At 44.9% G+C, this 24,436-nt stretch overlaps 1 protein-coding gene across 9 annotated transcripts in view; it reads right to left on the minus strand.

Moving 5' to 3' along the window:
• SCUBE2 (signal peptide, CUB domain and EGF like domain containing 2) overlaps window positions 1–24,436 on the minus strand; it is an 83,841-nt gene that overhangs the window by 35,237 nt on the left and 24,168 nt on the right. For 4 of the 9 annotated variants that reach the window (XM_078340467.1, XM_035265740.3, XM_009007643.5 and 1 more), the window contains exons 5-14: window positions 20,245–20,370; window positions 16,748–16,864; window positions 15,908–15,997; window positions 9,581–9,697; window positions 8,482–8,604; window positions 5,320–5,436; window positions 3,496–3,618; window positions 2,958–3,074; window positions 2,605–2,691; window positions 550–654 (exon numbers count right to left, since the gene is read on the minus strand). In XM_078340467.1, coding sequence (XP_078196593.1) covers window positions 550–654; window positions 2,605–2,691; window positions 2,958–3,074; window positions 3,496–3,618; window positions 5,320–5,436; window positions 8,482–8,604; window positions 9,581–9,697; window positions 15,908–15,997; window positions 16,748–16,864; window positions 20,245–20,370 — 1,122 coding nt within the window. The remainder of the gene's footprint in view (window positions 1–549; window positions 655–2,604; window positions 2,692–2,957; window positions 3,075–3,495; window positions 3,619–5,319; window positions 5,437–8,481; window positions 8,605–9,580; window positions 9,698–15,907; window positions 15,998–16,747; window positions 16,865–20,244; window positions 20,371–24,436) is intronic. The other 5 variants (XM_078340466.1, XM_009007644.5, XM_035265738.3 and 2 more) reach the window with 4 other exon arrangements.

Below are 24,436 nucleotides of genomic sequence, written 5' to 3' on the forward strand. Positions count from 1 at the left end.
TGTGCTGGGAAAGAAAGAGGAATGTTTGATTCTGTTCTTCTCAAGAAGGCCAGTTCTACTTGGATGGTATTTGCTTTGCTGAAGCCAATGGGGTCAGTGCTTCCAAAAACTAGACCCAGCAGGAAAGCTGGATATTAGATCTTTATTCATCAAAGTTATCCTTTCTGAGCCAAACCTGTTTTTCATTTCTTTGACTTATATTTCAAGTAAACTCTGAGATCTAGAAAATTTAACCCAATATGACCACACATTGCTAATTCATCTGAAGCCCTTATTGACTTCTATGAACTTGTGGGTTCCCCAGAGCCTCACCAACTATACCATGCAAAGGAAGCCCCGAAGTGTAACCCCAGAACTACGTATGTGTGAAGTTATGCTCTTCTTCCTCTTGGGATGAGTCCCTGGAGGTTCTGGATGGTTCAATCCCATCTTGCAGTGTGTTTGGATTGGCTGGACAGCCCCTGGCCCCCATGGACCTCCAGCTCGCCTGGCCACAGGCCCCTTCCCACATGCAGGTAAGCTCCCTACACCAACCATCTGATTCCGTACCTGGTAGTGCTGGTCGCAGACCCTCGGGAAACAGCTCAGCCTTTTTCAAACTACACTTGCCTTCATTTAGCTTAAAGGTTACACTTGTCCTGACGTTGGCGACATCTTCAGAAAGAAACAAGTGAGAGATGTTACCTTCAGAGGCAAAAGAATGGAGACACCAGATGGGAAGCAGCAAGCTGTCCATCGGCAGCTCCCACCACACACGGCACACCCTCAGCCCGTCTCCTACCCTGAGGCCAAGAGAGGCTTGGATCATGGAGTACCCATTGCCCTGGACTGGGGCCACTAGGAGCCTCCTAAAAGTTATTGTCACCCCCTCGTGTGAGACACAAATCCAGTACTCAAATATAAGGCCAGCCTGGCCAACATGGTGAAACCCCATCCCTACTAAAAACACAAAAATTTGCTGGGCGTGGTGGCGCACATCTGTAATCCCAGCTACTCAGGAGGCTGAGGCAGGAAAATCGCTTGAACCTGGGAGGTGGAGGTTGCAGTGAGCTGAGATCGTACCACTGTACTCCAGCCTAGGCGACAGAGTGAGTGAGACTCTATTTTAAAAAAAAAAATGTATATATACATGTAACAGAGGGTCAAAAATAGCCTCCACAGTCAAATAAAAGATGAAGTCATTTTTGTGCCTTCCTGAGAAAGAAGGCCAGAATCCCCCAGTTCAAATCTGAATAAGCCCATTTGGCGAAATGGTAAAGGGCAGGTTTTCCTAAACAAGCCTGTCATGGGAGGACAGGGCTGAGGGAGCTGTCATTCCAAACACAAATGGCACTCACTAAACATGGCTAGGCTCTGAGGTCTGAGAGGAAGTAAGGGTCCCACTTTGAGGGCCTGATGTGCAAAATTCTGTTCTCTTCTCAGGGTCAGTCAGTCTTAACCATACGGTAGGCTCTGGAGTCAATGCCCTAGCTCCTTCAAGTTGTGGTGAGAACTTGAGCAAGTTACTTAATATCCCTGAGCCTCAGCGTCCTCATCTGTAAAACAGACATAATTACTGTACCTATATTACCAGGCTGTTGTAAGGATAAAATAAGATAATGCATTTTTAAAAAGGAAAATGTTTAGCTCCCTGCTTCGTACACAGTAATAACTGAATAGCTATTAGTTATTTGCTTGCCTACCCTTGGGGTGTTCTAAATCACCAAGGAACCGTCACTGAGGAATTTGGTGAAACAGACCATGATATCTGCCCCGGTTGAGTCCAAATGTGCATGGAAAGGGCAGTGAAGGATAGTGCGGAAGACTCTGGACCCAAATTGTCTGGGTTCAAATCCCAGCTCCCCTATTTCTTATCTAAGCCACTTTGGGTAAGTTATTTCACTTCTCTGAGCCTCAGTTTCTTCATCTGGTTAATGAGGATAATAGCAAAATTTCCCCAGAGGGTTGTAGTATGGCTTAAGTCAGTTAATATGTGTACTATGGTAGCTGGCATATTTGAACGGCTCAGTCAACACATGCGAGCTGTACTGTCTTGCTTTGAGTCTCCGGCTTTGCTCATATATGTAATATGGACCTCAGGATGTACTATGAACCTCATTCAAGTGTTATGATAACATAATGGCAAAGGTGTCTATATCTGGGAGGACACAGCCTCCTGAAAACCTTGGATTTCATTCTTCATCTTTCGGCAAACAGGAAAGGGTTTGGACCCCTTTCTCAGCACAGAATCCCTGCTGCCCCTGCTCTGCCCAAGCCTATTTCTGTCCATGCCATGTGCCCCAGACACACTCCCTGGGCCTTTGAGGTGCTCTGGAGTCCAGACCACTGGTCCTGGAGTTCTGTGGGCCTCTGCCCAGGAAGATGACCCTCCAGGGCTGACCACAGCCCCTTCTAACACACAGTGGCTGCTCAGTAAGTATCTGTTATGTAGGAGAGTCACATTCGGGGCACCTGGGCTGCAGGCAACAACACCCTGGAACACGCTCACAGCATCAAGAACATTAAAAGAATAAAAACAAAGCCAACATCCAGGAACAGCACCCCCTGAATGAAGCCCCTTGAACACAGTGAGCCCCAGAGAGAACACGCAGATTTGGTAATTACCCCCAAAAGCAGAGTCATTTGATTTGTGTTGTTTGCTCCTGAGAGGAGAGGAAGAGCCGCAGGTGACAGAGTAGGCCCCTTGCAGTCCTGACAGACAGAATGTGATTTGTCAAATGCATAAGCAAGGTTACAGGCTATCCTGGTAGCAGCTAAAATCACCCCCCACCCCATTCCACATGGGCCACTAGAAAAACACCCAGTATATGGAGTCTCAAAGCATGGACCTCTCAAAGCATGGTGGTCAAGGGCATCTGGTGGAGGACCTGGAAGCCCTTTGAGGGACTCTAACACCTGGAGGCCACAGAGGCCTGGCCCCACATGAGGACCTGCCCCAGGAACCGGGTCCCACTCACCTGAAGAGAGGTCAATGCCAGAGTGACATCTGAGGAAGCACCTGTCTCCTCCGCCACTCTTACCGCAATGCAGGGACACATGGGGCAACACACTTGTGGGCAGAAGCCCCTTCACTTCTAGATAGGACAAAATAGACACTTGCAGAAAGAGAAGGGCATTTCCAAGTGTGACAAGGATGATTGAGTCCCAAGCACCAAAGGCCCCAAGAAAAGAAGGTAGAGCTGATGCCCCGCACAGAACACAGATGCTAGGCCTTATTCCTACCAAGGGAAAGGAGCCCCTGATATGCCATTTTTTCATGCAGAAAAGCAACCAGGATAACAGAAGTGAATTCCAACCTACACAGAAGCACAGAAGGAAACACCAAAGATCCTGCAAAGTATCTCCTGTTTTTGAACTATTTAAAGAACGGCTGCGGCAGCTGGTGGGGAAGTCAGCGGAGGGAGGGCTGGGTTGGATGTGGGAGTGCGCAGAGACACACTGCCTCTGAGCCAGCGGCCAGCCCACTGTCTGAGTGTGTGCCTTGGTGGCCCTTACCCACACAGTCTTTTTTATTCCAGTGGAGCTTGTACCCAGGGTGGCACTGGCATCCGTAGCTGCCCACTGTGTTCACACAGACCTGCTGACAGCCTCCGTTGTTGATGCTGCACTCGTCGGTGTCTGCAGAACAAAATACTCTCCTGTCACAGCAGCTTGTCACTGAACAGGCTGACACAGTCCCTCCCTTGAGGAAGGGGCAGCAGGGGAGTCACAAGGTTGAAACTCATTAAATAAAGGGAAGGCACTCACCACCTTTAGCATGAGCACTCGGCACCAGCTGACTGCACATCCCACTCCCCAGCCAGCAAATTTCCTGGCACCGGGCTCAATATGGTCTTTTTTTTTTTTTGAGATTGAGTTTCACTCTTGTCACTCAGGCTGTAGTGCATTGGCATGATCTTGGCTCACTGCAACCTCCTCCTGGGTTCAAGTAATTCTCCTGCCTCAGCCTCCCGTGTAGCTGAGATTACAGGCATGTGCAACCATGCTGGCTAATTTTTGCATTTTTAGTAGAGACATGGTTTCATCATGTTGGCCAGGCTGGTCTCGAACTCCTGATCTCAGGTGATCCACCTGCCTCCCCAAAATGCTGGGATTACAGGCATGAGCCACTGCACCCAGCCTCAAGCTCCATTTTGACCAATCCATTTCCCCCATTAGCAATACTCAGAAAGGTTCACACTCTACTTTCAGATGTCCAAACTCAGACACTGCACAGACTTCTACTTTAAAACTCCACCATCCTCCTGAGCTGCCCAGCAAGGGAGGCAGACAGAATTGGGACTCCCTGTTTAACCATTTACACAGTTGAGCACAGAGAAAGGGAAGTGACTGAACAAATTCCCATCAACCTGAGACGTAGTCCAGGTCAAAATGTGGCTCCACCTAAACCCAGACATACATCCATACTCAGGGTACATTTCCTCGAGGTTTCCTGAAGGAGTATATTTTCGGCTATGCCAAGGATGTGTTGAAAGGGAGAAGGGAGATAACTATCGCTAACAAATCACTAGTATCCATTCGTCTTAAGCACAAGACAGGAGGATTGGGCAGGAAGTATTTAAGCCCACTCCACTCCCCCAGTCATCAGATTCACCCAGCAATCTTTGCGAATACAAGTTCAGATTCCCAAATCCTGTAGATCCTCAGGAAGATGATCTTGGAAGCCCTAGACTTTCTGAATTGGAATCCAAACCTGTATTCTCAAAGATTGCTGGGTGAATCTGATGACTGGGGGAGTGGAATGGGAGTCAGTTGGTACCAAATCCAGTTTATGGTATAGCCTGCTTGACCATGAGATTAGGAGACATGAGAACATGTTGCAAAATGGGCTGAGAGAGGAGATAGAAACTTCATAGTTCCAATTCCAGCTCAAAGACCTAGTTGTGACACTCAAACCAAGGCTTTGCAGTCAGTTCCTACGCACAGCAGGGCTGTGGAATTGGTGGGTGGCCTGCCAAGCCTCTCTGAGGACTGTGACTTTACTATCTGCTGGGATGTTCCAACAGGTAGGGTGTCAGCTCTGGAGAGACCCTCCCACTCTCTGAATACAACCACAAGCCAATCAAGTCAATTGAGAATTCACAGCTTGAAGAGCTCAGCCCCTCTCTCTGCTCCATTTCACACTTAGCGGGTTAAAGAAATACATGTGGGGAGATTCCTTTAACAGATCCTTCTTTCGAGTTGATGGACTCACTGCTATTATTCAGGGACTGGAATGTACATTTCATCCCCCGACGTGGGAAAGCAAACCTCAGGGGTGGGCCCTGCTCCAGGCCTAGCCTCATTCCCCTCCCAACTCAACAGGGGCAGTCTGCTCACCTCCACAGTGTGTGAAGCCATACAGAGTGTACCCTCGGTTGCAAGCACAAGCAAATGTGCCAGGGTGGTTGATGCAGCTGTGGTCACAGGTCCTATCCAAAGAGCACTCATCCACATCTGTAATGGTCAAAGGGAGGGGGAGCTGAAACCGATTCTGAGGGATGAGTGAAGAATAGGTTTATGATAAATACCAGTTGCTGACCAACACAAAAACAATACACACAGGGTAAAAAGCATTATCTATCCATTCTCCTCACTTGCTTGTGTTCAAGAAAGTGTGGAGCAGCCCGCAAGAATTATACTCACTGCCGTGGCCCTCATTTCCACATCCTGTTGCAAACTGCACTCGCCTCAAAGCTCAGTTGATCTCTCTCACCCATGCGTACTTGCAGGGCTGAGTAATTTAAAATGTTTAAATGAAGCCAAATGATATAATATACCTAAAAGGGGTTTTGTAAGCTCCAATGTGCTAGCAATTGTCACATAACTATTGATTGGTAAGACAGCAATAGTAATTTATTAACTATGGCAAATTGAAAGTCAAAACATGTGGTTTGGAGTTGAATCTAGTTCCCATCCCCTTCTGATCTCAGAATTAGTCTTCTGCCCCAAGAGTCCAGTTAACCCTGGGTTTTAATGCCCTCTGCACTGAAAGAATGCATTAATACAAATATCCTCAGTAATTTTCTCTTTGCAGACCCTGAAATGTGGTAGTTCCGCTCTACATTGGATCCTCTTGGCCGATGCCTTGGTTTTGTTCCTCCCCTATGTTCCAGGCCGACATGTCCACTATCCTCCTGGTTCAGTGTGAAAGCCTCCTTGACTGCAGCTGGGGTCATACACAGCAGCCTCAGGAGGCTGCATTTGTCCATCTCAGCATCTCTTCTCCCCAGGTCTGGCCCTCAACCTCTTTCCTGTAGGCTGGACTTTGAATGCTTCAGTCTCTGAACTCTTTGGAGGATTTTAACAGTTACGGCTTGTGTCTCCAAATAGATAAACCAGGACCAGTACAGCACGCAGTTGAAGCCAACTAGACCACTGCTAGACCACTTTTTCAACACTGAGTGTGCCATGAGAAACTATGTTAATAAAAAAACATTTAGAAGGAACAGGAAAAATGGAAAAGCAAAATAAAAAAGGGCAAACTCTTGCAAAACCTCTTCATCCCTACCTAGCTTTTCCCAGAAATCCTGGCATTTCTTCAGTAAATTTGTTCTGTGCAAATATTTGTTCTACCAAGACAGATCAGTGAAAAATGAGAAAAACCCAGTTTCTTCCCTAGGAATTGATGCCATTTTATAAAATCTGTTATTAATATCAGCAGTTGTCGAGAAAGTGAACTTGTTCAGTAGCTGACTTTGGCTGCTCAGTACGAGCTCTTGCTTTGCCAAAAATAATGAGATCACTTTTCTAATTCCTTTTTAATGTGTTTACACAGCTTCAACAGTATTGCTTGCTCTATACCTTAGGAAACATTATGTGGAACAGCAAATTTGCTTTCCAAGTCAAACTGAAGAAAACCACACAATAATTACCTAGAATTAACTTACTGAATTTAAAGGGGAACATACTTGAACTGCCTGACAAATTATATATTAAGAACAAACTAAGAGAAAAACAAAACAAACATCACACCATGTTTTTTTAAAAAGGTAATGCTACATCTTTTTCTAAAATGACATCAGATGTTATATTCAGATTTTTATTTAATTCTGAGGTTTTTCATTTTTTTGCCATGGAGTCTCACTCTGTCACCCAGGCTGTAGTGCATTAGCGTGACTTCGGCTCACTGCAACCTCTGCCTCCTGTGTTCAAGCAATTCTCCTGTCTCAGCCTTCCAAGTAGCTGAGACTACAAGTGCCTGCCACCATGCCCTCCATCACACCTGCCTAATTTTTGTATTTTTAGTACAGACAGGGTTTTGCTAGGTTGGCAGACTGGCTTCCCAAAGTGCTGAGATTACAATATGAGCCACCACACCCAGCCTAATTGTGAGATTTCCAGCAGAATAAATTAGGTAGTCCTTATTCCCAAAAATGCAGCAAGAATACATGACAGCACATCTTTCCTGAGAACTTCTTCCTGCATATCAAAGGGAAAGTGCTCATCTAAAAACATAAAACAGCTTTCCCCCACCCAAAACAGTTATTAATACTAACTAACAACTGCTACCCAGAAAAGTCCCCTTGCTGCAGCCCTTATATGGAAAGGATGCTTTTGAGAAGGAGTCTGAAATCCTTTCTAAGGATCAACAAGCATCTCCTCCTCACAAGCCCTCCCCATCCCTCTCTGCCTTCCCTGTCTTCAAAGATCAAAGGCTGGTTACCTAAAACAAGTGCTGGGCTGGGTGTGGTGGCCCATGCTTGTAATCCCAGCACTCTGGGAGGCCGAGGCAGAGGGATCACCTGAGGTCAGGAATTCGAGACTAGCCTGGCCAACATGTGAAACCCTGGCTCTACTAAAAATTCAGAAATTAGCTGGGTGTGGTGGCAGGTGCCTGTAATCCCAGCTACTCAGGAGGCTGAGGCAGAAGAATTGCTTGAACCTGGGAGGTGGAGGTTGCAGTGAACCAAGATGGTGCCGCTGGACTCCAGCCTAGGCAATAGTGAGACTCTGTCTCAAAATAAATAATTTTAAAAAATAAAACAAGTGCTGTAAAAAAGAGACCAACTGGCACATAATCTTGATCATAGATAAACCACAACTTTTTGCTGAGGGGGCATGTTAACTAAATCTATAGACTTTTGCCATCAACTTTTGTGATAAATAATGTTAAAGGAAATTTTAGAAAAGGAAAATTGTTCATAATCTCAACACCCCACTGCAACCCTGTTTGCATTCTGTTTTCCATTCCATTTCTAGCAGTGAGCTCTGCTGTAATCATATCAGATAGGTTCTTTAAGGTGTTCTCTAACCATTAACAGCTTAATTTCCAAAATATACCTGTGAGCTACATGAGTGTTTTTATTTTACCTAACGGATGAAATGAGTGAAGGCTTGAGTCATACATTTTATGAAGAAAAAAATGAAATGAGCGAAGCCTAGGATAAAAATTGGATTAGTGGCCCTGTCAAGAAGCCTGATAAGCCAGTCTCTGCCAGGAGGGGGTTCTGCTCTAACCAGTGGGCCGTTGCATGGCACAGCTATGTTTTCAGCACACACCTTGGCAAGACTTCTCATCTGTTAATAATTTAAATCCTTTTTTGCAGCTGCAGTCAAAACTGCCCACGGTGTTTTTGCAGAAATGATCACAACCTCCATTGCGGGTCTGGCACTCGTCAATATCTGCAACAGGCGAGCATCGGGCACATCAGAGAGCAACACTTGCCTCACTTTCCACAGCTCCCTGATGGGCCATGGTGTGTGTTCATTAGTCTCTGTAATTAAAAGAAAACTCACAAAAGCATTTAAGAATGTTTGCTGATGTTTTTAACCTTACACATGTGTTCTTGTCTGGCTGTTAACCAGTTTTGAAAGACAAGTGTTTCATCATCTTGAGAACTCTGACTTATGATGCCCTTGACTGGCATTAAGGAAACAAACTCAGAAAAAATGATGATGTCCTGTTATATTCTCATCTTTGTATTGCTCTCTCAAGATAAGATGGGTCCCTTTAGTTCACTGTATATTCAAGTTTAATGATTAAAGCTATAAAGGACTACAGCATTTGTTTTGGCAAGTTACACAATGATCAAATAGCTTCAATGTTTTAAAATGATTCCTGATACTCAATCTTATCTTTCCCAGTTCGTCTGGTAATTGGTTATCTGTTTTTTATCATGCTAAAGGACTAATCCTTTGTACTCTTGCCCGTGAAATACAAGCAAGTCATTGGGGTCTCTCTCTTCATCAGTAAAAGTTAATGGTACAGTTATTAAGTCCTCTGGATAATCATCTTGACTACTATTTACATAAAAATCTCTAGGCTATTATGTATGATATGTTGATATTATCTCCTGCAAATGAATGCTTCCTTTAACTACCTTTTTCTAATAAGGCCACAGTCTGAAATGAATTATTTGATGCTTGTAGAGGCTGACCTCCTCAACAATTAGTGTAATTAAGTTGGTTATAATTAAGCTTACTCAACTATAACCTTCCACTAGCCAAGGGGAAAAATACCTTCCATTGATATGAATCATAAGCAAATCTGGAGTCACTTGGGGTATGGAGGGTATGCTCCCTTTATCCCCACATGTTAGCAACATGGGTCTTCTCTCCATAACCAGGCACCCAGCCTCCCTGGAGAAGTGAAGGCTACCTTTACACGTCTTCCCATCCAACTGGAGAGTGAATCCAACAGGACAGCTGCAGCGAACACCTGTCGAAGTGTCCTTACAGGTGCGATCACAGCCTCCATTGTTGACAGCACATGTTTCTGGCAAGGAGGTAAGAAAAGACAATTAGCTTCCTAAAGGAGTGCTGATACAGCTGACGAAGGTCATGGAAGCCAAGCAGCATGGTGGGGTACTCATGGTTATACCTCAGGTCTCTGCTACTTGCAGATGGGCTAGAAAGAAAGCAGGTGCAGCTCCCCACACCCACCTAAATGAGTTCTAGTTCCTGAGGAAGATTGTCAGGGTGACCAGAGGGGTAAAAATGTCTCCCAACCTGCAGAGCCACTCCCCCTACTGGCAGATTGAAAGCCACTGAAAGTTCCTGCTGATCTGCAGCCAGCAACCTGCTAAGTAGGACTGCATCTGGCAGGCTAGAGGTGAGTGCAGAACAGGACAAACGGGATGGTCCTTTCTTAATCTTGAACCTTTTCCTCTCAATATGAGTAATGTGCAAAGCAAGAGTGGGTAAGCATTGCCACCCCAACCATTGCCTTGTTGCAGACTCCTGGCTTCACCCTTGTAACTTCAACATCAATTTACTCAAGTTAGAAGTTTCACTTTCCCTGAAAGGAGAAAGCCCCGTCATAACCACCTGAAAATAAGCCACATTGTCAAATTGCAACTATGGAGATGAGAAACAATAAGCAAACAGCTTTCTAGTTCTGTATCTCATACAGTTAGTCCAAGTAATAGACAAGTACTATTCAACAGTTACTGAACTGTTAGCACATAGGCATCTAGAAACATGATTTTTTTTCCCATAGCTACCTCATTTTAAAGGCTGGGGGTGAGGTGTGGTGGCAGGGGTGGTGGCTTACCCCTTTAATCCCAACACTTTGGGAGGCCAAGGTGGTAGGATGGCCTGAGGTCAGCCTGGGCAACATGGTGAGACCCCCATCTCCATAAAAATTTTAAAAAATTAGCCAGGCATGGTGACACACACCTGTGGTCCCAGGTACTCAGGAGGCTGAAGCAAGAAGATCACTTGAGCCCAGGAGGTCAAGGTTACAGTGAGCCATGTTTGTGTCACTGCACTCTAGCCTGAGCAACAATGCAAGACCCTGTCTCAAGAAAAAAAGAAAAAAAACCCTGAAGGGGACAAGCTTAATCTAATTAAACATGCAGATACAACATGTATGTTTATCTCTGTTCCTTTCAAAACCTCACAAATATGAGAATAAGTAATAGATATTTAAAGTATAAATCCTTAAAGACAAAGAAAATACAATAGATGAAAGATGTCAAATATTCTGAAAGTGGCATGTTAGTGGAAAAGCAGTATCTGGCATAGAAGAAAACTAGATCCTAGTGGTCTGCAGAAGGGGTGCTGACAACTGGTAAACTCATGTGAGCCCCAGAATCTTGCAAAGACTCAGGAATCGGACATATCAAGTTATTCTAGAGGCAGAGATGAGGACGGAGTTAAAAACAGGAAAATTGGACAGGAGGCTAGGGGAGGGATAGCATTACAAGAAATACCTAATGTAGATGACAGGTTGATGGGTGCAACAAACCACCGTGGCACGTGTACACCTATGTAACTAACCGGCACGTTCTGCACATGTCCTCCAGAACTTAAAGTATAATTTAAAAAATAACCAGGAAGATCAATGGAGAATCTACATCTGAAAGAGATAAACCCCAGAGTTCCTCCTTAATTCCGTATAGCCATGTGACTACCCCTCTCCTATTCTGGCTATAGCAGAGAAGTCTGGACCAGAGAGGCACCAGGCTCAAGGGCACCAAGAATAGCAGAGGAGAAGAGGGAGGTGCCATCAGGTGAAAGAAAGTCTATACCCTGAAAAAGAGATCTCAAACCCTCTTGCCCCTCCCCGCAGCTCCCTCAGCTCCCTACTGGCAGATTTAAAGCCACTGAAAGTTTTGAAAAACTATGTTAAAATAACAGTCATTGAAAGTTCCACAAAGCTATGTTGAAACAACACTGCAACTGCCAGCAGCTAAGCCTACAGGCAGGTGACTGAAGGACTCCTCTCCAGCTAAATTGACTTGCCCAAGCAAAAAGACCTAATAGTATTAGCATTCAAGGATCTCCACATGAAATGGTAAGTCACTGCCTGGACACGCAAACTTGAAGCCCACCAGTCAATAGAATATCCAATTGGCTTTTTAGTATTTCACTATTAAATATGAAAAATCAGTCAGGAATCACTAGACATTTCTGGAAAGCCTCTAATACGGAATAAATACACCAGATCAAACAGAGAAAAAGAAACCTGGAGGAAACAAAGATAATCTAGAGAACAGAAGAGGAGTTAAAATCTTATAATTAATTTCCTCACAGAGATAAGAAAAGCATCCATGAAATAAGAATAGGTTCCTAAAACAAAAGACCAAAGTAAAATTCTTGAAAAATTAAAATATGAAAATGAAAAATTTTAAAGAATCCCATGGAAAGATTAGAAGAAACAAAAGAAAACTCTCCTAAAAAGCAGAACAAAAATACAAAGGAGAAAAGAGAGAAAAGAGAAAGAACAAAAATACAAGGGAGAGAAAAGAAAAAAAAATTAGAAGGTCAATCCAGTAGTTACAACAGCTAGCTAATAAAAGTTCCAGAGGGAAAGGACAGCAAAAACGGAGTGAAGAAATTTATCAAAGAAGATGGGCGCAGCAGCTCACATCTGTAATCCCAGCACCTTGGGAGGCCGAGGTGAGTGGATCACTTGAGGCCAGGAGTTCAAGACCAGCCTGACCAACATGGCAAAACCCCATCTCTACTAAAAATTAGCCAAGCATAGTGGCATGTGACTAGTCTCAGCTACTCGGGAGGCTGAGGCAGGATAATTGCTTGAACGCAGGAGGTGGAGGTGGCAGTGAGTTGAGATCGCACCATTGCACTCCAGGCTGGGCGAGAGAGTGAGCTGTCTCAAAAAAAAAAACACAAAAAGAAATTTGTCAAAGAAAAGAAATGTAAGAAAATTTCTCAGAACCAAGGGACTTGAATGTTGATATTGAAAAGTACTCACAATAGGTGGGCAAAATCTCACAATAAAGAACATTATTGTAAAATTTCAGATCACCGCGGACGAGGAGAAGATCCTGGAAGTGTTCAAAGAGAAGCTTTCGCAGGTTTCATACAAAGGATCAAGAATAAAAATGAGTTTAAACTTCTCAAAACAACATTGCCTTCTTGAAAACAATGGAGCACTAACTTCAAAACAGTGATGGAAAATTCTTTCCACTCTGACTTTTACACTGAGCCAAAATTCTCAGTAAAGGGTGCAGGTAGAATATAAAGGCATTTTCAGGCATGCAAATATTTAAACACCTCTATCTAATTCACTGGATAAACTAACGAGAGACAAGACGAAGGATCCTCTCAACAGGAGAGTGGCAAAAGGAATTGTAGGCTGATGGTAAATATCCAGATGAGAGACATGCACTCAGCCAAGATATCCAGGCCCTGCTAGGGCAGGCTGGAAGCCTCTGAGGAAATTTTTTACGAAGAAAATTGAATTGATAAGTTACCTACACTGTGTTTGAACACATTAAAAAGTGTTTTATAGCTTTATGTCAGAAATTTGTAAAAGAACAGGTAAGAGGTACTTAGAAAACTAAGCAAACAAAGAAAATATAATCATAGCACATTACGTGACTCAGGTGAATCATATTTAGCTATACAAAGTCAGAATAATGTAAGCACGTAATATTGACTTAAATCATGAGAAGACTATCTGAAGGGTATAGGGAGAGAGCAAATGTGTGTGTCTTTTGAGTGGGGAAGCAGTGAGAGTTAAAGCCTAGTCTTTCAAATCTATCACCTAAAACAGACACATCAAGAAATAACTAAGGCCAAGCATGAAGGCTCACATGTATAATCCAAATACTTTGAGAGGCCAAAGTAGGCAGATTGCTTGAGCCCAGAAGTCAAGACCAGCCTGGGCAACATGGCGAAACCTCTTCTCTACAAAAAATACAAATATTAGCCAGGTGCAGTGCATGCCTGTAGTCCAGCTACTCAGGAAGCTGAGGTGGGAGAATCCCTCGAGCCTGGGAGATGGAGGTTGCAGTGAGACATGATCACACCATAGCACCCCAGCCTGGGGGCAACAGAGTTATATCCTGTCTCAAAAAAAAAAAAAGAAAAGAAAAGAAAAGAAGGAAAGAAATAACTGTATACCCTTCATTTTTCAGAAATATGGGAGAGGAGGAATCAGAAGAAGAAAACTAGAAGAATTGAATATTGTTGTCTCTGGCAAATGGGATGAAGAAACAGGAAGTTATGAGACAAGGAAATGATGCAATTCATTACAAGCCTAAAAGTAATTAAGTTTCTATGTTACTCAAATGTACTATTTTCACTTAAGACAATGAAAAATGATTATTTCTAAAGAACAGAAAACAGCTCAGAAAGGTTAACTGCTTGGTAACGAATGGCCGTATATCTTGCCTGACTGTTAAATCCAGAAACTGTCAAAAGATGGGTTTTGTTTAGGTTGAGCCAAACTTTCTCTGAGGGATCTGTGGGGATCACTCCCACGTGAGGCCCCTGGGAAATGGGCCTCGCCATACGGTGAGCCTGAGCCTGGACACAGATCCCCGGTTGGGGGAGTCGAGCTGAGGGAAAGCAGGAACCAAGAGAGGGGCTATGTTATTCTAAATAATTAACAGACATTACTTTATGGATATGAGGATTTGGGAGGCATTGTGTCTACTTTCGGCTTCTTATGGTTTATTGCTTGATTGTGTTCATTTTGGACCTGTGTTACAGGGCGTGACTGTAACTTACTTACCTTGACCTATTGGGCATAACCTACTTACTGGAAGTAACCTACTTACTGGGCGTAGCCTACTTACTGAGCTTAACTTACTTACTGGGCGTAACTTGCTTACTGTAACTTAAGTACATTAATCTGGTGTAAACAACTTTAACTTCAGAAAAGTATATAATGAAACACATTGCAGAAATAAAATTGCTGCATGAGCATAGCGCGTGTAGCCCTCCAGACCTCGCCTTTTCTGTCTCCTTTTTTTCCGGCGCGCGCTCTCTTCCAGGTTTGGGACCCTCTAGCTGGACGAGATTCCCGGGCTCGCGTTCAGTTCGCAACAGCTGGCGCCCAATGTGGGGCGAGTCAGTTCGCAACAGCTGGCGCCCAACGTGGGGCGAGTCAGTTCGCAACAGCTGGCGCCCAACGTGGGGCGAGTCAGTTCACAACATTTCTCCAAAAGCATTAATGCACCAAAGGATCTGTCTGATTCCCACCCGCCCCCCCCCCCCCCCCCCCCCCCCCCCCCCCGCCACCACCTCTATTTCTGCTCAACTCCAGCTTGACTGCTGGACCTGCAGGCAGGCCTTCCCTTGTCCCACAGCCAAGTGCTGCCCCTCTCCATTCATCTCTCCACCATTATCAGCTGAGTCAGAAATAGAAGACTCAGTGGACACAAAAAAGGACTAGCCACCATTCTGAGCTAGAGGCTGCTTCAGAGGAAGTCAGAGGAAGAGAGCTGACTTCACTGCCCACCCACTCAGTCCCAGGCACTGGACTCTGGGCACCTTTGCATATTATTATTTTAATTGAGCATACTGACTAATATGGTCAGGCTTTATTTCCCCACCCAATCTCATCTTGAGTTATAATCCCCATAACCCCCTTGTGTCAAGGACGAGATCAGGTGGAAGTGACTGGATCATGGGGGTGGTTTCCCCAATGCTGCTCTCATGATGAGTGTGTTCTCATTAGATATCATGGTTTTACAAAGTGTTTGGTAGTTCCTCCTGCATTTATTCTCCTTCCTGCAACCTTGTGAAGAAGGTGCCTTGCTTCCCCTTTGCTTTCCACCATAAGAGTAACTTTCCTGAGCCTCCCCAGCCAAGTGGAACTGAGTCAATTACACTTGTTTCCTTTATAAATTACCCAGTCTCAGGCAGTTATTTATGGTAGCATGAAAATGGATGAATACACTGGCCCTAAGAAGTAGATTCTTACATCCATTTCAAAGAAAGACCAAGAAACAGAACCTCAGGGAAGTTTGCCAAGTCTTACAGCTAGGTGGGGGCTGTGCTGGGATGTTAACCTGATTATTCTGATGGCCATGAAACCAGGGGTCTTGCTTAGTTGGTGATTCAGCAACAGCACTGGTGAAGAACGGACACACACCCTGGCTTCACAGGGGCTGCTCACCCCGGTCCAGCTGGTCTGAGGGCATGTGGCTCCCACATTCAGGTCTGATGCAATAAGTTGGGAAGAGAAAGGGACAATGGCAGTAGCCAAGTGAGAAGTGAAGGCGCCTACCCATAAGCAGCCGCCGTTTCACCCGTTTATCCCCATCCGCCACTGATGTGGCATTGCTCTCTGTCACCTCCAGGGCAGTCTCCTCCCGCTCTACAAGAGAAGCAAAAGAGCACAGTTTTCAGACTGAATGAGTTAGATAGTTCATTCCCTGTACAACCATAGTTGCTGAAATCCCAGACATGAGAACAATGTAAGATATGTGACTCTCTTCACGAAATAAAAATGTGTTGTAATGAGGCTCTGTGGGAAACACAGTATGTTAAAGGGCCGTAGATCCTCAGCAAACATTAAACATGGAAAGATTTTGGAAGTATATTGCACTGACCAAAAAAACACTATAATGCAAGCTTCAGATTCACTCCAGTCCCCTGAGTCCAGGACAAAAAGAGCCTTGGGCCTGGAAACCTCTAAAATGGAGCTAGCAAAGGACACACCATGAAGGGCAGGGCAGGCATCCACCAGAAATATGCAGCCCAGGCTCCTGCTGGCCGGAAGTGCTGCATGATCACAAACAGCTCTAACTTCATGTTGCCCTGGCTTCTTGGGATGTGTTGCACCAGTCTCCAGAATACCAGCGTTAGGAGCAGCCTGGTCCAGGAGAGGAGGAAGGGCTTTCCCAGGTCACACAGGGAGAGAGGGGCCTTCCCCGAAGGCCGAGACCACTCCCACTCAGCATGCAAAGCAGCGCAGGGCCTGTTTGGGGGTGCCATAAGCTGGGTAGGTGGCAAATGCACCGGAAACAGCCTGCATCTGTGCTAAACACCATTAAGGGGTAGGGGTAGGGGTAGAGGACAGGCAGGCTGGGGCAGACCCTCACTCAGTGTTGGGGTCACCACTCACCAAGGCAGCTCCTCCCATCTGTGTGCATCTTGTACTGTGGATGGCAGCTGCACTCTGGGCCGTCAGCTGTATCTTCACAGGAGTGCTGGCACCCACCGTTTCCATGGTTACAGGTCACTGAGAGCAAAATGAATCAATACATAAAGCATTGAGATTTCCACAACCAGGGCTGTGTTTGCTCCAGAGAAACTCTGATTTTGATTCTGCAAATATTTGCACATCTAGCGCATGTGAGCCATGGTGCATGAAAGAGATAACTCCGAGTCAGACCCTGTGGTGTCTGTGTAAGCAGACAGTTATAACACAAATCATAGCAATGCTGAAACATGGGTTTAAACAAAGTCATACAGGAAGAGGGAGATGGGAGAGTTGGGGGGGGCTGGTTTTTGGGTTTTTTTTTGAGATGGAGTCTGGCTCTGTCGCCCAGGCTGGAGTGCAGTAGTGTGATCTCAGCTCATAGCAACCTCCACCTCCTGGATTCAAGTGATTTTCCTGCCTCAGCCTCCCAAGTAGCTGGAATTACAGGTGCGTGCCACCACGCCCAGCTATTTTATTTTATTTTATTTTTTTATGTTTAGTAGAGACGGGGTTTCACTGTGTTAGTCAGGATGGTCTCAATCTCCTAACCTTGTGATCCTTCTGCCTTGGCCTCCCAAAGTGCTGGGATTACAGGTGTGAGCCACCATGCCCAGCTGAGATTTTTATCATAAAAGGGAAATTATACCAATAGATTCTAGACCACTGCTTTGTCCTATCTAAAGAAGTTTACCTATCAATACAGCTATATGGGGGCTTTGGAAAATGCTATAGCAGTTTATGCTGGAATAAAACAGACAATATTTAATTTGTGTGTGTGTGTATATATATATATATGTGTCAGAATTTCTCTCATCAGATTCAATCTAGATTAGTTAGAAGGAAAGATAATCACAGGATGATTCTGCACACAATTAATGTGACATTAACCAGTAATTATTAAGACTATGTATGAATGCATTGATGATAGGCCAAAAAAAAAAAGCCAACTACAAAACTATCTACTCATCAAACTGTTAACCGTGTTTACTTCTGGCAAGGGAAATGGGAGGGGGGAAACTATAGGTTTTCTTTTCTTTTTTTTTTTTTTAGATGGAGTCTCGCTTTGTCACCCAGGCTGGACTGCAATGGCATGATCTCAGCTCACTGCAACCTCCGCCTCCCAGGTTCAACCGATCTTGCCTCAGCCTCCTAATTAGCTGGGATTACAGGCACTTGCCACTACACCTAACTAATTTTTGTATTTTTAGTAGAGACAGAGTTTCTCCATGTTGGTCAGGCTGGTCTCAAACTCCCGACCTCAGGTGATCCTCCCACCTCAGCCTCCCAAAGTGCTGGGATTACAGGCGATGTTTTCTTTATATGCTTTGGAGTGTTTGCATTTTACATAGGCACTCTGTAATTTTTCTAATTTAAAAGAACTAATTACATATTTTTGGTATCCTGTGATTATAGGTATGTAAAAATTGTGTATGCATACAAATAACAACTAAATAGTAATATGAAAAATCGAAACAGCTGGTTATGTGGTGAGATTCTAGATCTTATATTTTCTTTATTAATTCCTCAAATATTATAACAACATTATTTGAGCAGTGCTATCTTAAAGACATTTAAAGTCTTTAAAAACAAGTTTATAGGCGCTCCCCCTTCAGCAACTGTCCCCTGAAAGACTGTGAAATGTTAAGGGTCTCACCGCACAGGGAGTCTTGGAGGGCCTGGGTACTCCTTTCAGAGATCTAGAGGTGGGATAACTGGTCTCCACTCTGCTCAGCCCACTGGAAGCCCCCAGGGACAGTCTGACTTTGAGGGCCCCAAGAGCCTGTCAGAACCCGTTGCTTGAGTATGATGGTGGCACCAGCCCTGGTTTGGACAGCTTTGAGGTGGCGCTCTGCTTTGTGAGGGAGACAATGGAAAGAAGTCCCTCACCAGCGAAACTGTCCCCTCATCTCTTACTCACCATAAACCCCTGTCCCCACCAAATGGCCAGGGTCTTCTGTCCATGGCTTTGGGAATGTTCCTAAAGGGAACCCCTCAGCACTTCCCCTGGCATAAATCACACTTTAGGAACACCATGGATTGCCAGTGGTTTCCTGTTTCATGGGTGGAGTTTTGTTACTACATCGTGGTGCTGCAGCCGTGGCTGATCATGTAGACCACTCATTCACCCACGCATTAAACAGGTGTGCTGAGAGCATCCCGTAGGAGGCAGCAGGGGCGGACTGAGAGGAAAAATGAGACGAGATCCCTGATTTGGAGGGGCTCATAGCTGGGAGACAGGCACATCAACACACAAGTCAACCCACAGCTACACAGCTGAGGAAAGTGCTGTGGGAGCCAAAGTGCGAAATGGCTGCCCTGTCTGAAGCACCCCAGAGGCTTCTGATAACAGAGGATGGTAGCATGGGGATCAAGAGCACAGCTTTAGAGCTCAACAGGCCAGGATTTGAACACTCATTTGCTGCTCACTCTCCGTGTGACCTTGTTGTTTTACCTTCTGCACAACTCTGGCAACTGAAAACGTGTGTAATAATACCGAGCTCACAGGGCAGTGCTTGTAAGAATTAAATGGGATATGGCATATCTTGAGACAAGCTTTTGTACACAATAAATTCCCCACCAAAAGGTAGCTATTATGCTTATCCTTATTAGAAGTTAAACAGAATACTGAAGGTTGAGTGAGAGTCTACCATGCCAGGAAGGAAGGAGGGCTTGGGAAGGGCCTGGAGGCATCAAAGAATTTGGGCTGTTCTCCAATGCAAGAGGCCTAGTGTCTGCAGAAAGGAGGCATAAGCGGTGGATGAGGGAAGCAGGGCCTGGTGGCAAAGAGCTGTGATTGCCAGATGAGGAAATCTGGTTTTATTCTGTAGCAACAGGGAAAACTGCTCCGCAGCATTCATGTTCCTTACTCCTGAATTTCATTTCCTCCTGAAGAGTTCCTTTTAAAATACGCAGTGGCTCACACGTGTAATCCCAGCACTTTGGGAGGCCAAGGTGGGTGGATCACGAGGTCAGGAGTTCAAGACCAACCTGGCCAACATGGTGAAACCCCACCTCTACTAAAAAAACAAATATTAGCTGGGCATGGTGGCGCATACATGTAATCCCAGCTACTTGGGAGGCTGAGGCAGGAGAACTGCTTGAATCAGGACCCAAGAAGTGGAGGCTGCAGTGAGCCAAGATCACGCCACTGCACTCTAGCCTGGGCTACAGTTCGAGACTCCATCTCAAATAATAATAATAATAATAAATACAAAATAAAATATAATATTATTTTCCTTCCCTATGGGAGACTATTCTTCTGCAGTGAACAAGTACTTGGTAGAGGTTGGTATCCCATGCCAGTTGCCTTCCCTGCTGCTACAGCCAGGCCTTGAGGTAGTGCTTCTGAGCTGGGCCACAGAAGGCAACATCTTGAATACAATGGTTCCCATGGCAGTTGTGCACTGGCCCATACTTACAGATGCAGTCTCTCTGGTTCTTGGCCAGCTCAAAACCAGGCCTGCACTCACAGGCGACACTGCCCCTTGGGGCCTCCTTGCAGATGTGACTACAGCCATGATCCTTATTCATGCAGCTCAGACCCTCTGTAAAACAGCAGCACACAACAGGTGATAGGCTGTGGTCAGAATCCTGAGCCCTGGAGAGCAGCAAAGGGCTAAAGAGAGGCCCACAGACCTGTCTGCCTAGGTCTCCATCAGCCCCTCACGTGAAAAGTATATGTCATTAAAATCAATCTGGGCCAATCAACAACATGAAAAATTTCTGTCACCCAAGAGATATGATGTCTCAACTCTCCTAATGAGATGGGAGCCCTCCAACACACTGGAGCTCTCCATCTGGTACAGGATCAGAGCCTGCTGACCCCAGGAACTACTACTCACACTCTCATCTCTGCCATGTCTTTATACCCAAGAGCTGATCAAGAATGTGAAGAGGAGAATCCTCCTAAGAAAAGGTGCAGATAGAATGATCAAGACTCTCAATTTTTTCACATACTCCTGAAGATAATTTGGAAAACATTTCAACTTCCCTCTCCACCCCAACCAATCCCATCCCTTGGAGGTGAGGGTGACTGCGGCATTTTGGCATTCTCACATGGACCACATGCCCAGGGATCTCTCTTATCTGACCACCCTCAGCTACTCCCTTGGTCCCTCCCTCAGGGCATAAGTCTCTGACAGACAGTGTCACACAGCAACAGCAACAGGAACAGAGCAAGGGAGAGAGTGAGCAGAGAGAGAAGGAGGGAGCATGCTCATGCACGTGGTAGGTGCTGTACAATTCTTTTGAGGTATACTCTAAATTACTATTAGGCTCAACCTTGTAGTAATGATGGTGGGAAGGGGAACAGCTGCTTCTGGTTCCTGCACAGCTCAGCACACATCTAAATAAGGGGGCACTAGCAAGATAAATGCCCGTGTGGTTTACCAGCATTCTGCCTAATCTCAAAACCAATTCTTTGAGATCCTGCTGCCTGCCAGATTCTGAAGGAATTCTTTTCATACCCTAGAGTATTTTCAAGACATCAGCTCAGTTTGTACTGCATTATTAATTATCTGTTCCTATGTTGCTTCTTTGTGTTTGTGCAATGCAACTCTAAAACATCTCTGAGTAGGGACTTGGTTGTTACTGGCTCTCTACTGACGAGACACTCTCTGATACTAGAAGGGCACTGTTTTCAACACAAATACAAAAAGGTTGTTTCACTTCTCTAGAATCCAACACTCTTCTATATTGTGCCCCTAAAACATTGGCCAACAGGTTCTAATGAAGTCAAAGTTCTCTCTCCAGCTCCCACGGCAGAGCTGTCAAACTGTGCTTAACTGGAACAATTGTTTTAATACAAACAGATGCCATTTCTATTCCAAAAGACAGTGCAGGGGTTAATATATCCCATACTTTCCAGAGTCTCTCTTAAAACCTTCTTGCTCTTTTGCCTGACAGTTATGAGCTGTTTGCAGTCCAGCACTCAGTCTGCTGGTTGCTGGGATTCATTCATCCATGCCAAGGGTGGCTGTCAATTAACACAGAAAGAGACTTGCACTGGATTGGTGGAAAGCTTTCTCTTGCTCTGGCTGGTAATTTTTGAAGATGTGATGTGCTCCCCAGTATTGAGATGGCGCAGGGGGAGAGAGCAGCCTTCAGAAGCAGTATTCTGTCCTCCTGAGAAGGCCCAGCAAGCACTGTGTTTGTCCTTGGGTCAGCAGAGCATGGGAAATAACCAGCACTCGAGGGTAAATACAATAGTGCCCAAGCAGGAATACCTGGAAAGTACACTCCCAAACAGGCCAGCTGCCGCTGCTGCTGCTTTTTCACTCTGTTTACAAGTCTGGTAAGACATTTACAAAGTGACCTTTACTGCCTCAGAGTAATTCACCTACACAAGAAATCTTTCTACATAAGAATGCCTGTGTGCCAGATGCCGATGTGATACACTGAGAACCTGCCACCTGATGTCCTGCCACTTCAAGCTACACCTGAAGTTACTAAGAGGTAATAGAGACTTACACGGCTCTGGAAATGATGGCCTTTCAAGAGGTGACCTCAAAGCCTTTCATAGTACCCTGACTTAAAACAAGACCACTGCTGGGGTGAGCACATTAATCTGTTCCAAACAAGGCAGCCCAGCAAATGGCCCTAGCTCTTTCCAAAACTGGCCTGGTTGTCAAGTCCAGGATGGTTTGTTCACCAGAAGGGAAACAGCTCAGAAACACTGAAAATCCCCCATTCTGGTGCACCCCAAGATCAGGGTTCCACTGAAGATTATTTCTGGAAACGAAATAAAAATATGCCTTGTGAACTGGGAGGAAAACATGACATAAAATGGGTAACAGGCCCTGCTGAAAGCACAGCCTCCGCTTCGCTACCCTGACACCTTCCCCGATGCTCTGAAAAGGCATCAGTACACCAATTAAATATTCTCAGAACACACAAAACAAAAGAGGAGTGCTCATTCTGAGAGCCTGAGTACCCATGAATAGGAACAAAGGAGGGCCTGGGGTGATGTGTTTCTCTCCAGCCTACCCTCATTATATGGGTGAAAACACACAGTATCTTTATCACAGCTTTGGAGTCTCTAAGGATAAAAAAAATCAATATCTTGAGCTTTCCCTCAGAATCAATGATTACGATGCCCTAAAGAACATTTTGTAAATTAAAAACAACAACAGCATTAGAAAATACTAGCTTCCTGTGTTACCTTCTTTTAATCACTTTTAAGGTATCCACTGTGGGTTTTTAAGCCTACGATTTCATAGAGTTTAATGTGCACACCAGAGAGAAAATCCTAGAAGAAAACTTTTTACACGCTGTTCTATTTGAAGAATCAAAACCCTAGGATGAAAAGGTTCTCCGATACCAATTGCTATAATCTGTTGGCTGACACTCGCATGAATTTGCCAAGCAATCAGGTTGAAACAACATAAAATCACAGCAAGCACTTCCAGACCACAACTCAAATTCTTGGATTTTGGTTTTAGTTCCAGACAAAAATGTTCACTTTAAATACTCTTCAGGGGATCCAAGAATGTCTGAATTGTAGAAAATTTAGAAAACAGTTTGCAGAAAGGAACTGCATTTGTATTTGCTTCTGTTATGAGGAGCCTGTGTCTCTTAATCAGTTTGGGGGCTTGCAGGAGGAGAGAGCAGGGCTGAGCCAGGGCTCTGGAAATGCAAGAAGAGGTGATCTTAATTGCTACCAGCTGCTTTGTGACTGGGTGGAACCCAGACAAAGAGTGCTCAAGCAAGGCTTTACCTGCAGGTCCCACATCCCTCCCCAGCCACCTGCAGACGAAGCCAGAGTGACTTCCCAGGAAGCAGCTTTGAGCAATCAAAAGGAGAGATGCCCTGAGATTCGGATCACTCTGTGTCACTGGCCTCCTAACTCATTCCCACCTTGAGTTTAGCCTATGTTGGACAAGGATGCAGGGCACACCAGTGACCCCAGAGAACCTGGCAGGAAAACAAAACTCAACTGCTACTTTATCAAGGATCACACCTGGCACAAGATAAGAAATCTGCCTGATTAAAGCCAGTGCGTGTGACTTCCCTGCCCCAAACACTGAGAATGAGCAGACTCCGGGTGACAACCATCAAACCCATTAGTCCCTAGGGGTTTCTCTAATAATTTTTCTTAGTAGCCAAACAGGTGTTCAGTTAGGTATAAGGTATGAGCCCATCATCGTTGGAAAATGAGACAAAAATAATCTTCTCTGAAGAAACCCTTGAAAAGTTACTAAGACCAGGATTAAAACAATCCACAAATTTGTGATTACACAGAAGAACTTAAAATGACCTCGTTCTTAAGTTATGGGAAAGAATAAGCAGCACATGCCCAAAGGAGTTAACAGGCTAATACTTAGGGCACTTCCCCTAAAAATAGGCAGATGCAACCTCGAGAGAAACACAGCCACCAAAATGTGACTCTTTAGCATAAGAAAGAGCAGGGAAGAGTTAAAAGGATGACATTCAGTTAAAAATAATGGGCCACATGTATTTAATGCCTCTTCCTCTCAAGAATCTACTAAGTAACAGAGGAATAAAAAAAAGGTATAAACTCGGCCAGGCATGGTGTCTCACACCTGTAATCCCAGCACTTTGGGAGGCCAATGCGGGTAGATCACGAGGTCAGGAGTTCAAGACCAGCCTGGT

The sequence above is a fragment of the Callithrix jacchus genome, chromosome 10 (assembly GCF_049354715.1).
Source record: "Callithrix jacchus isolate 240 chromosome 10, calJac240_pri, whole genome shotgun sequence".
NCBI lineage: Eukaryota > Metazoa > Chordata > Mammalia > Primates > Cebidae > Callithrix > Callithrix jacchus.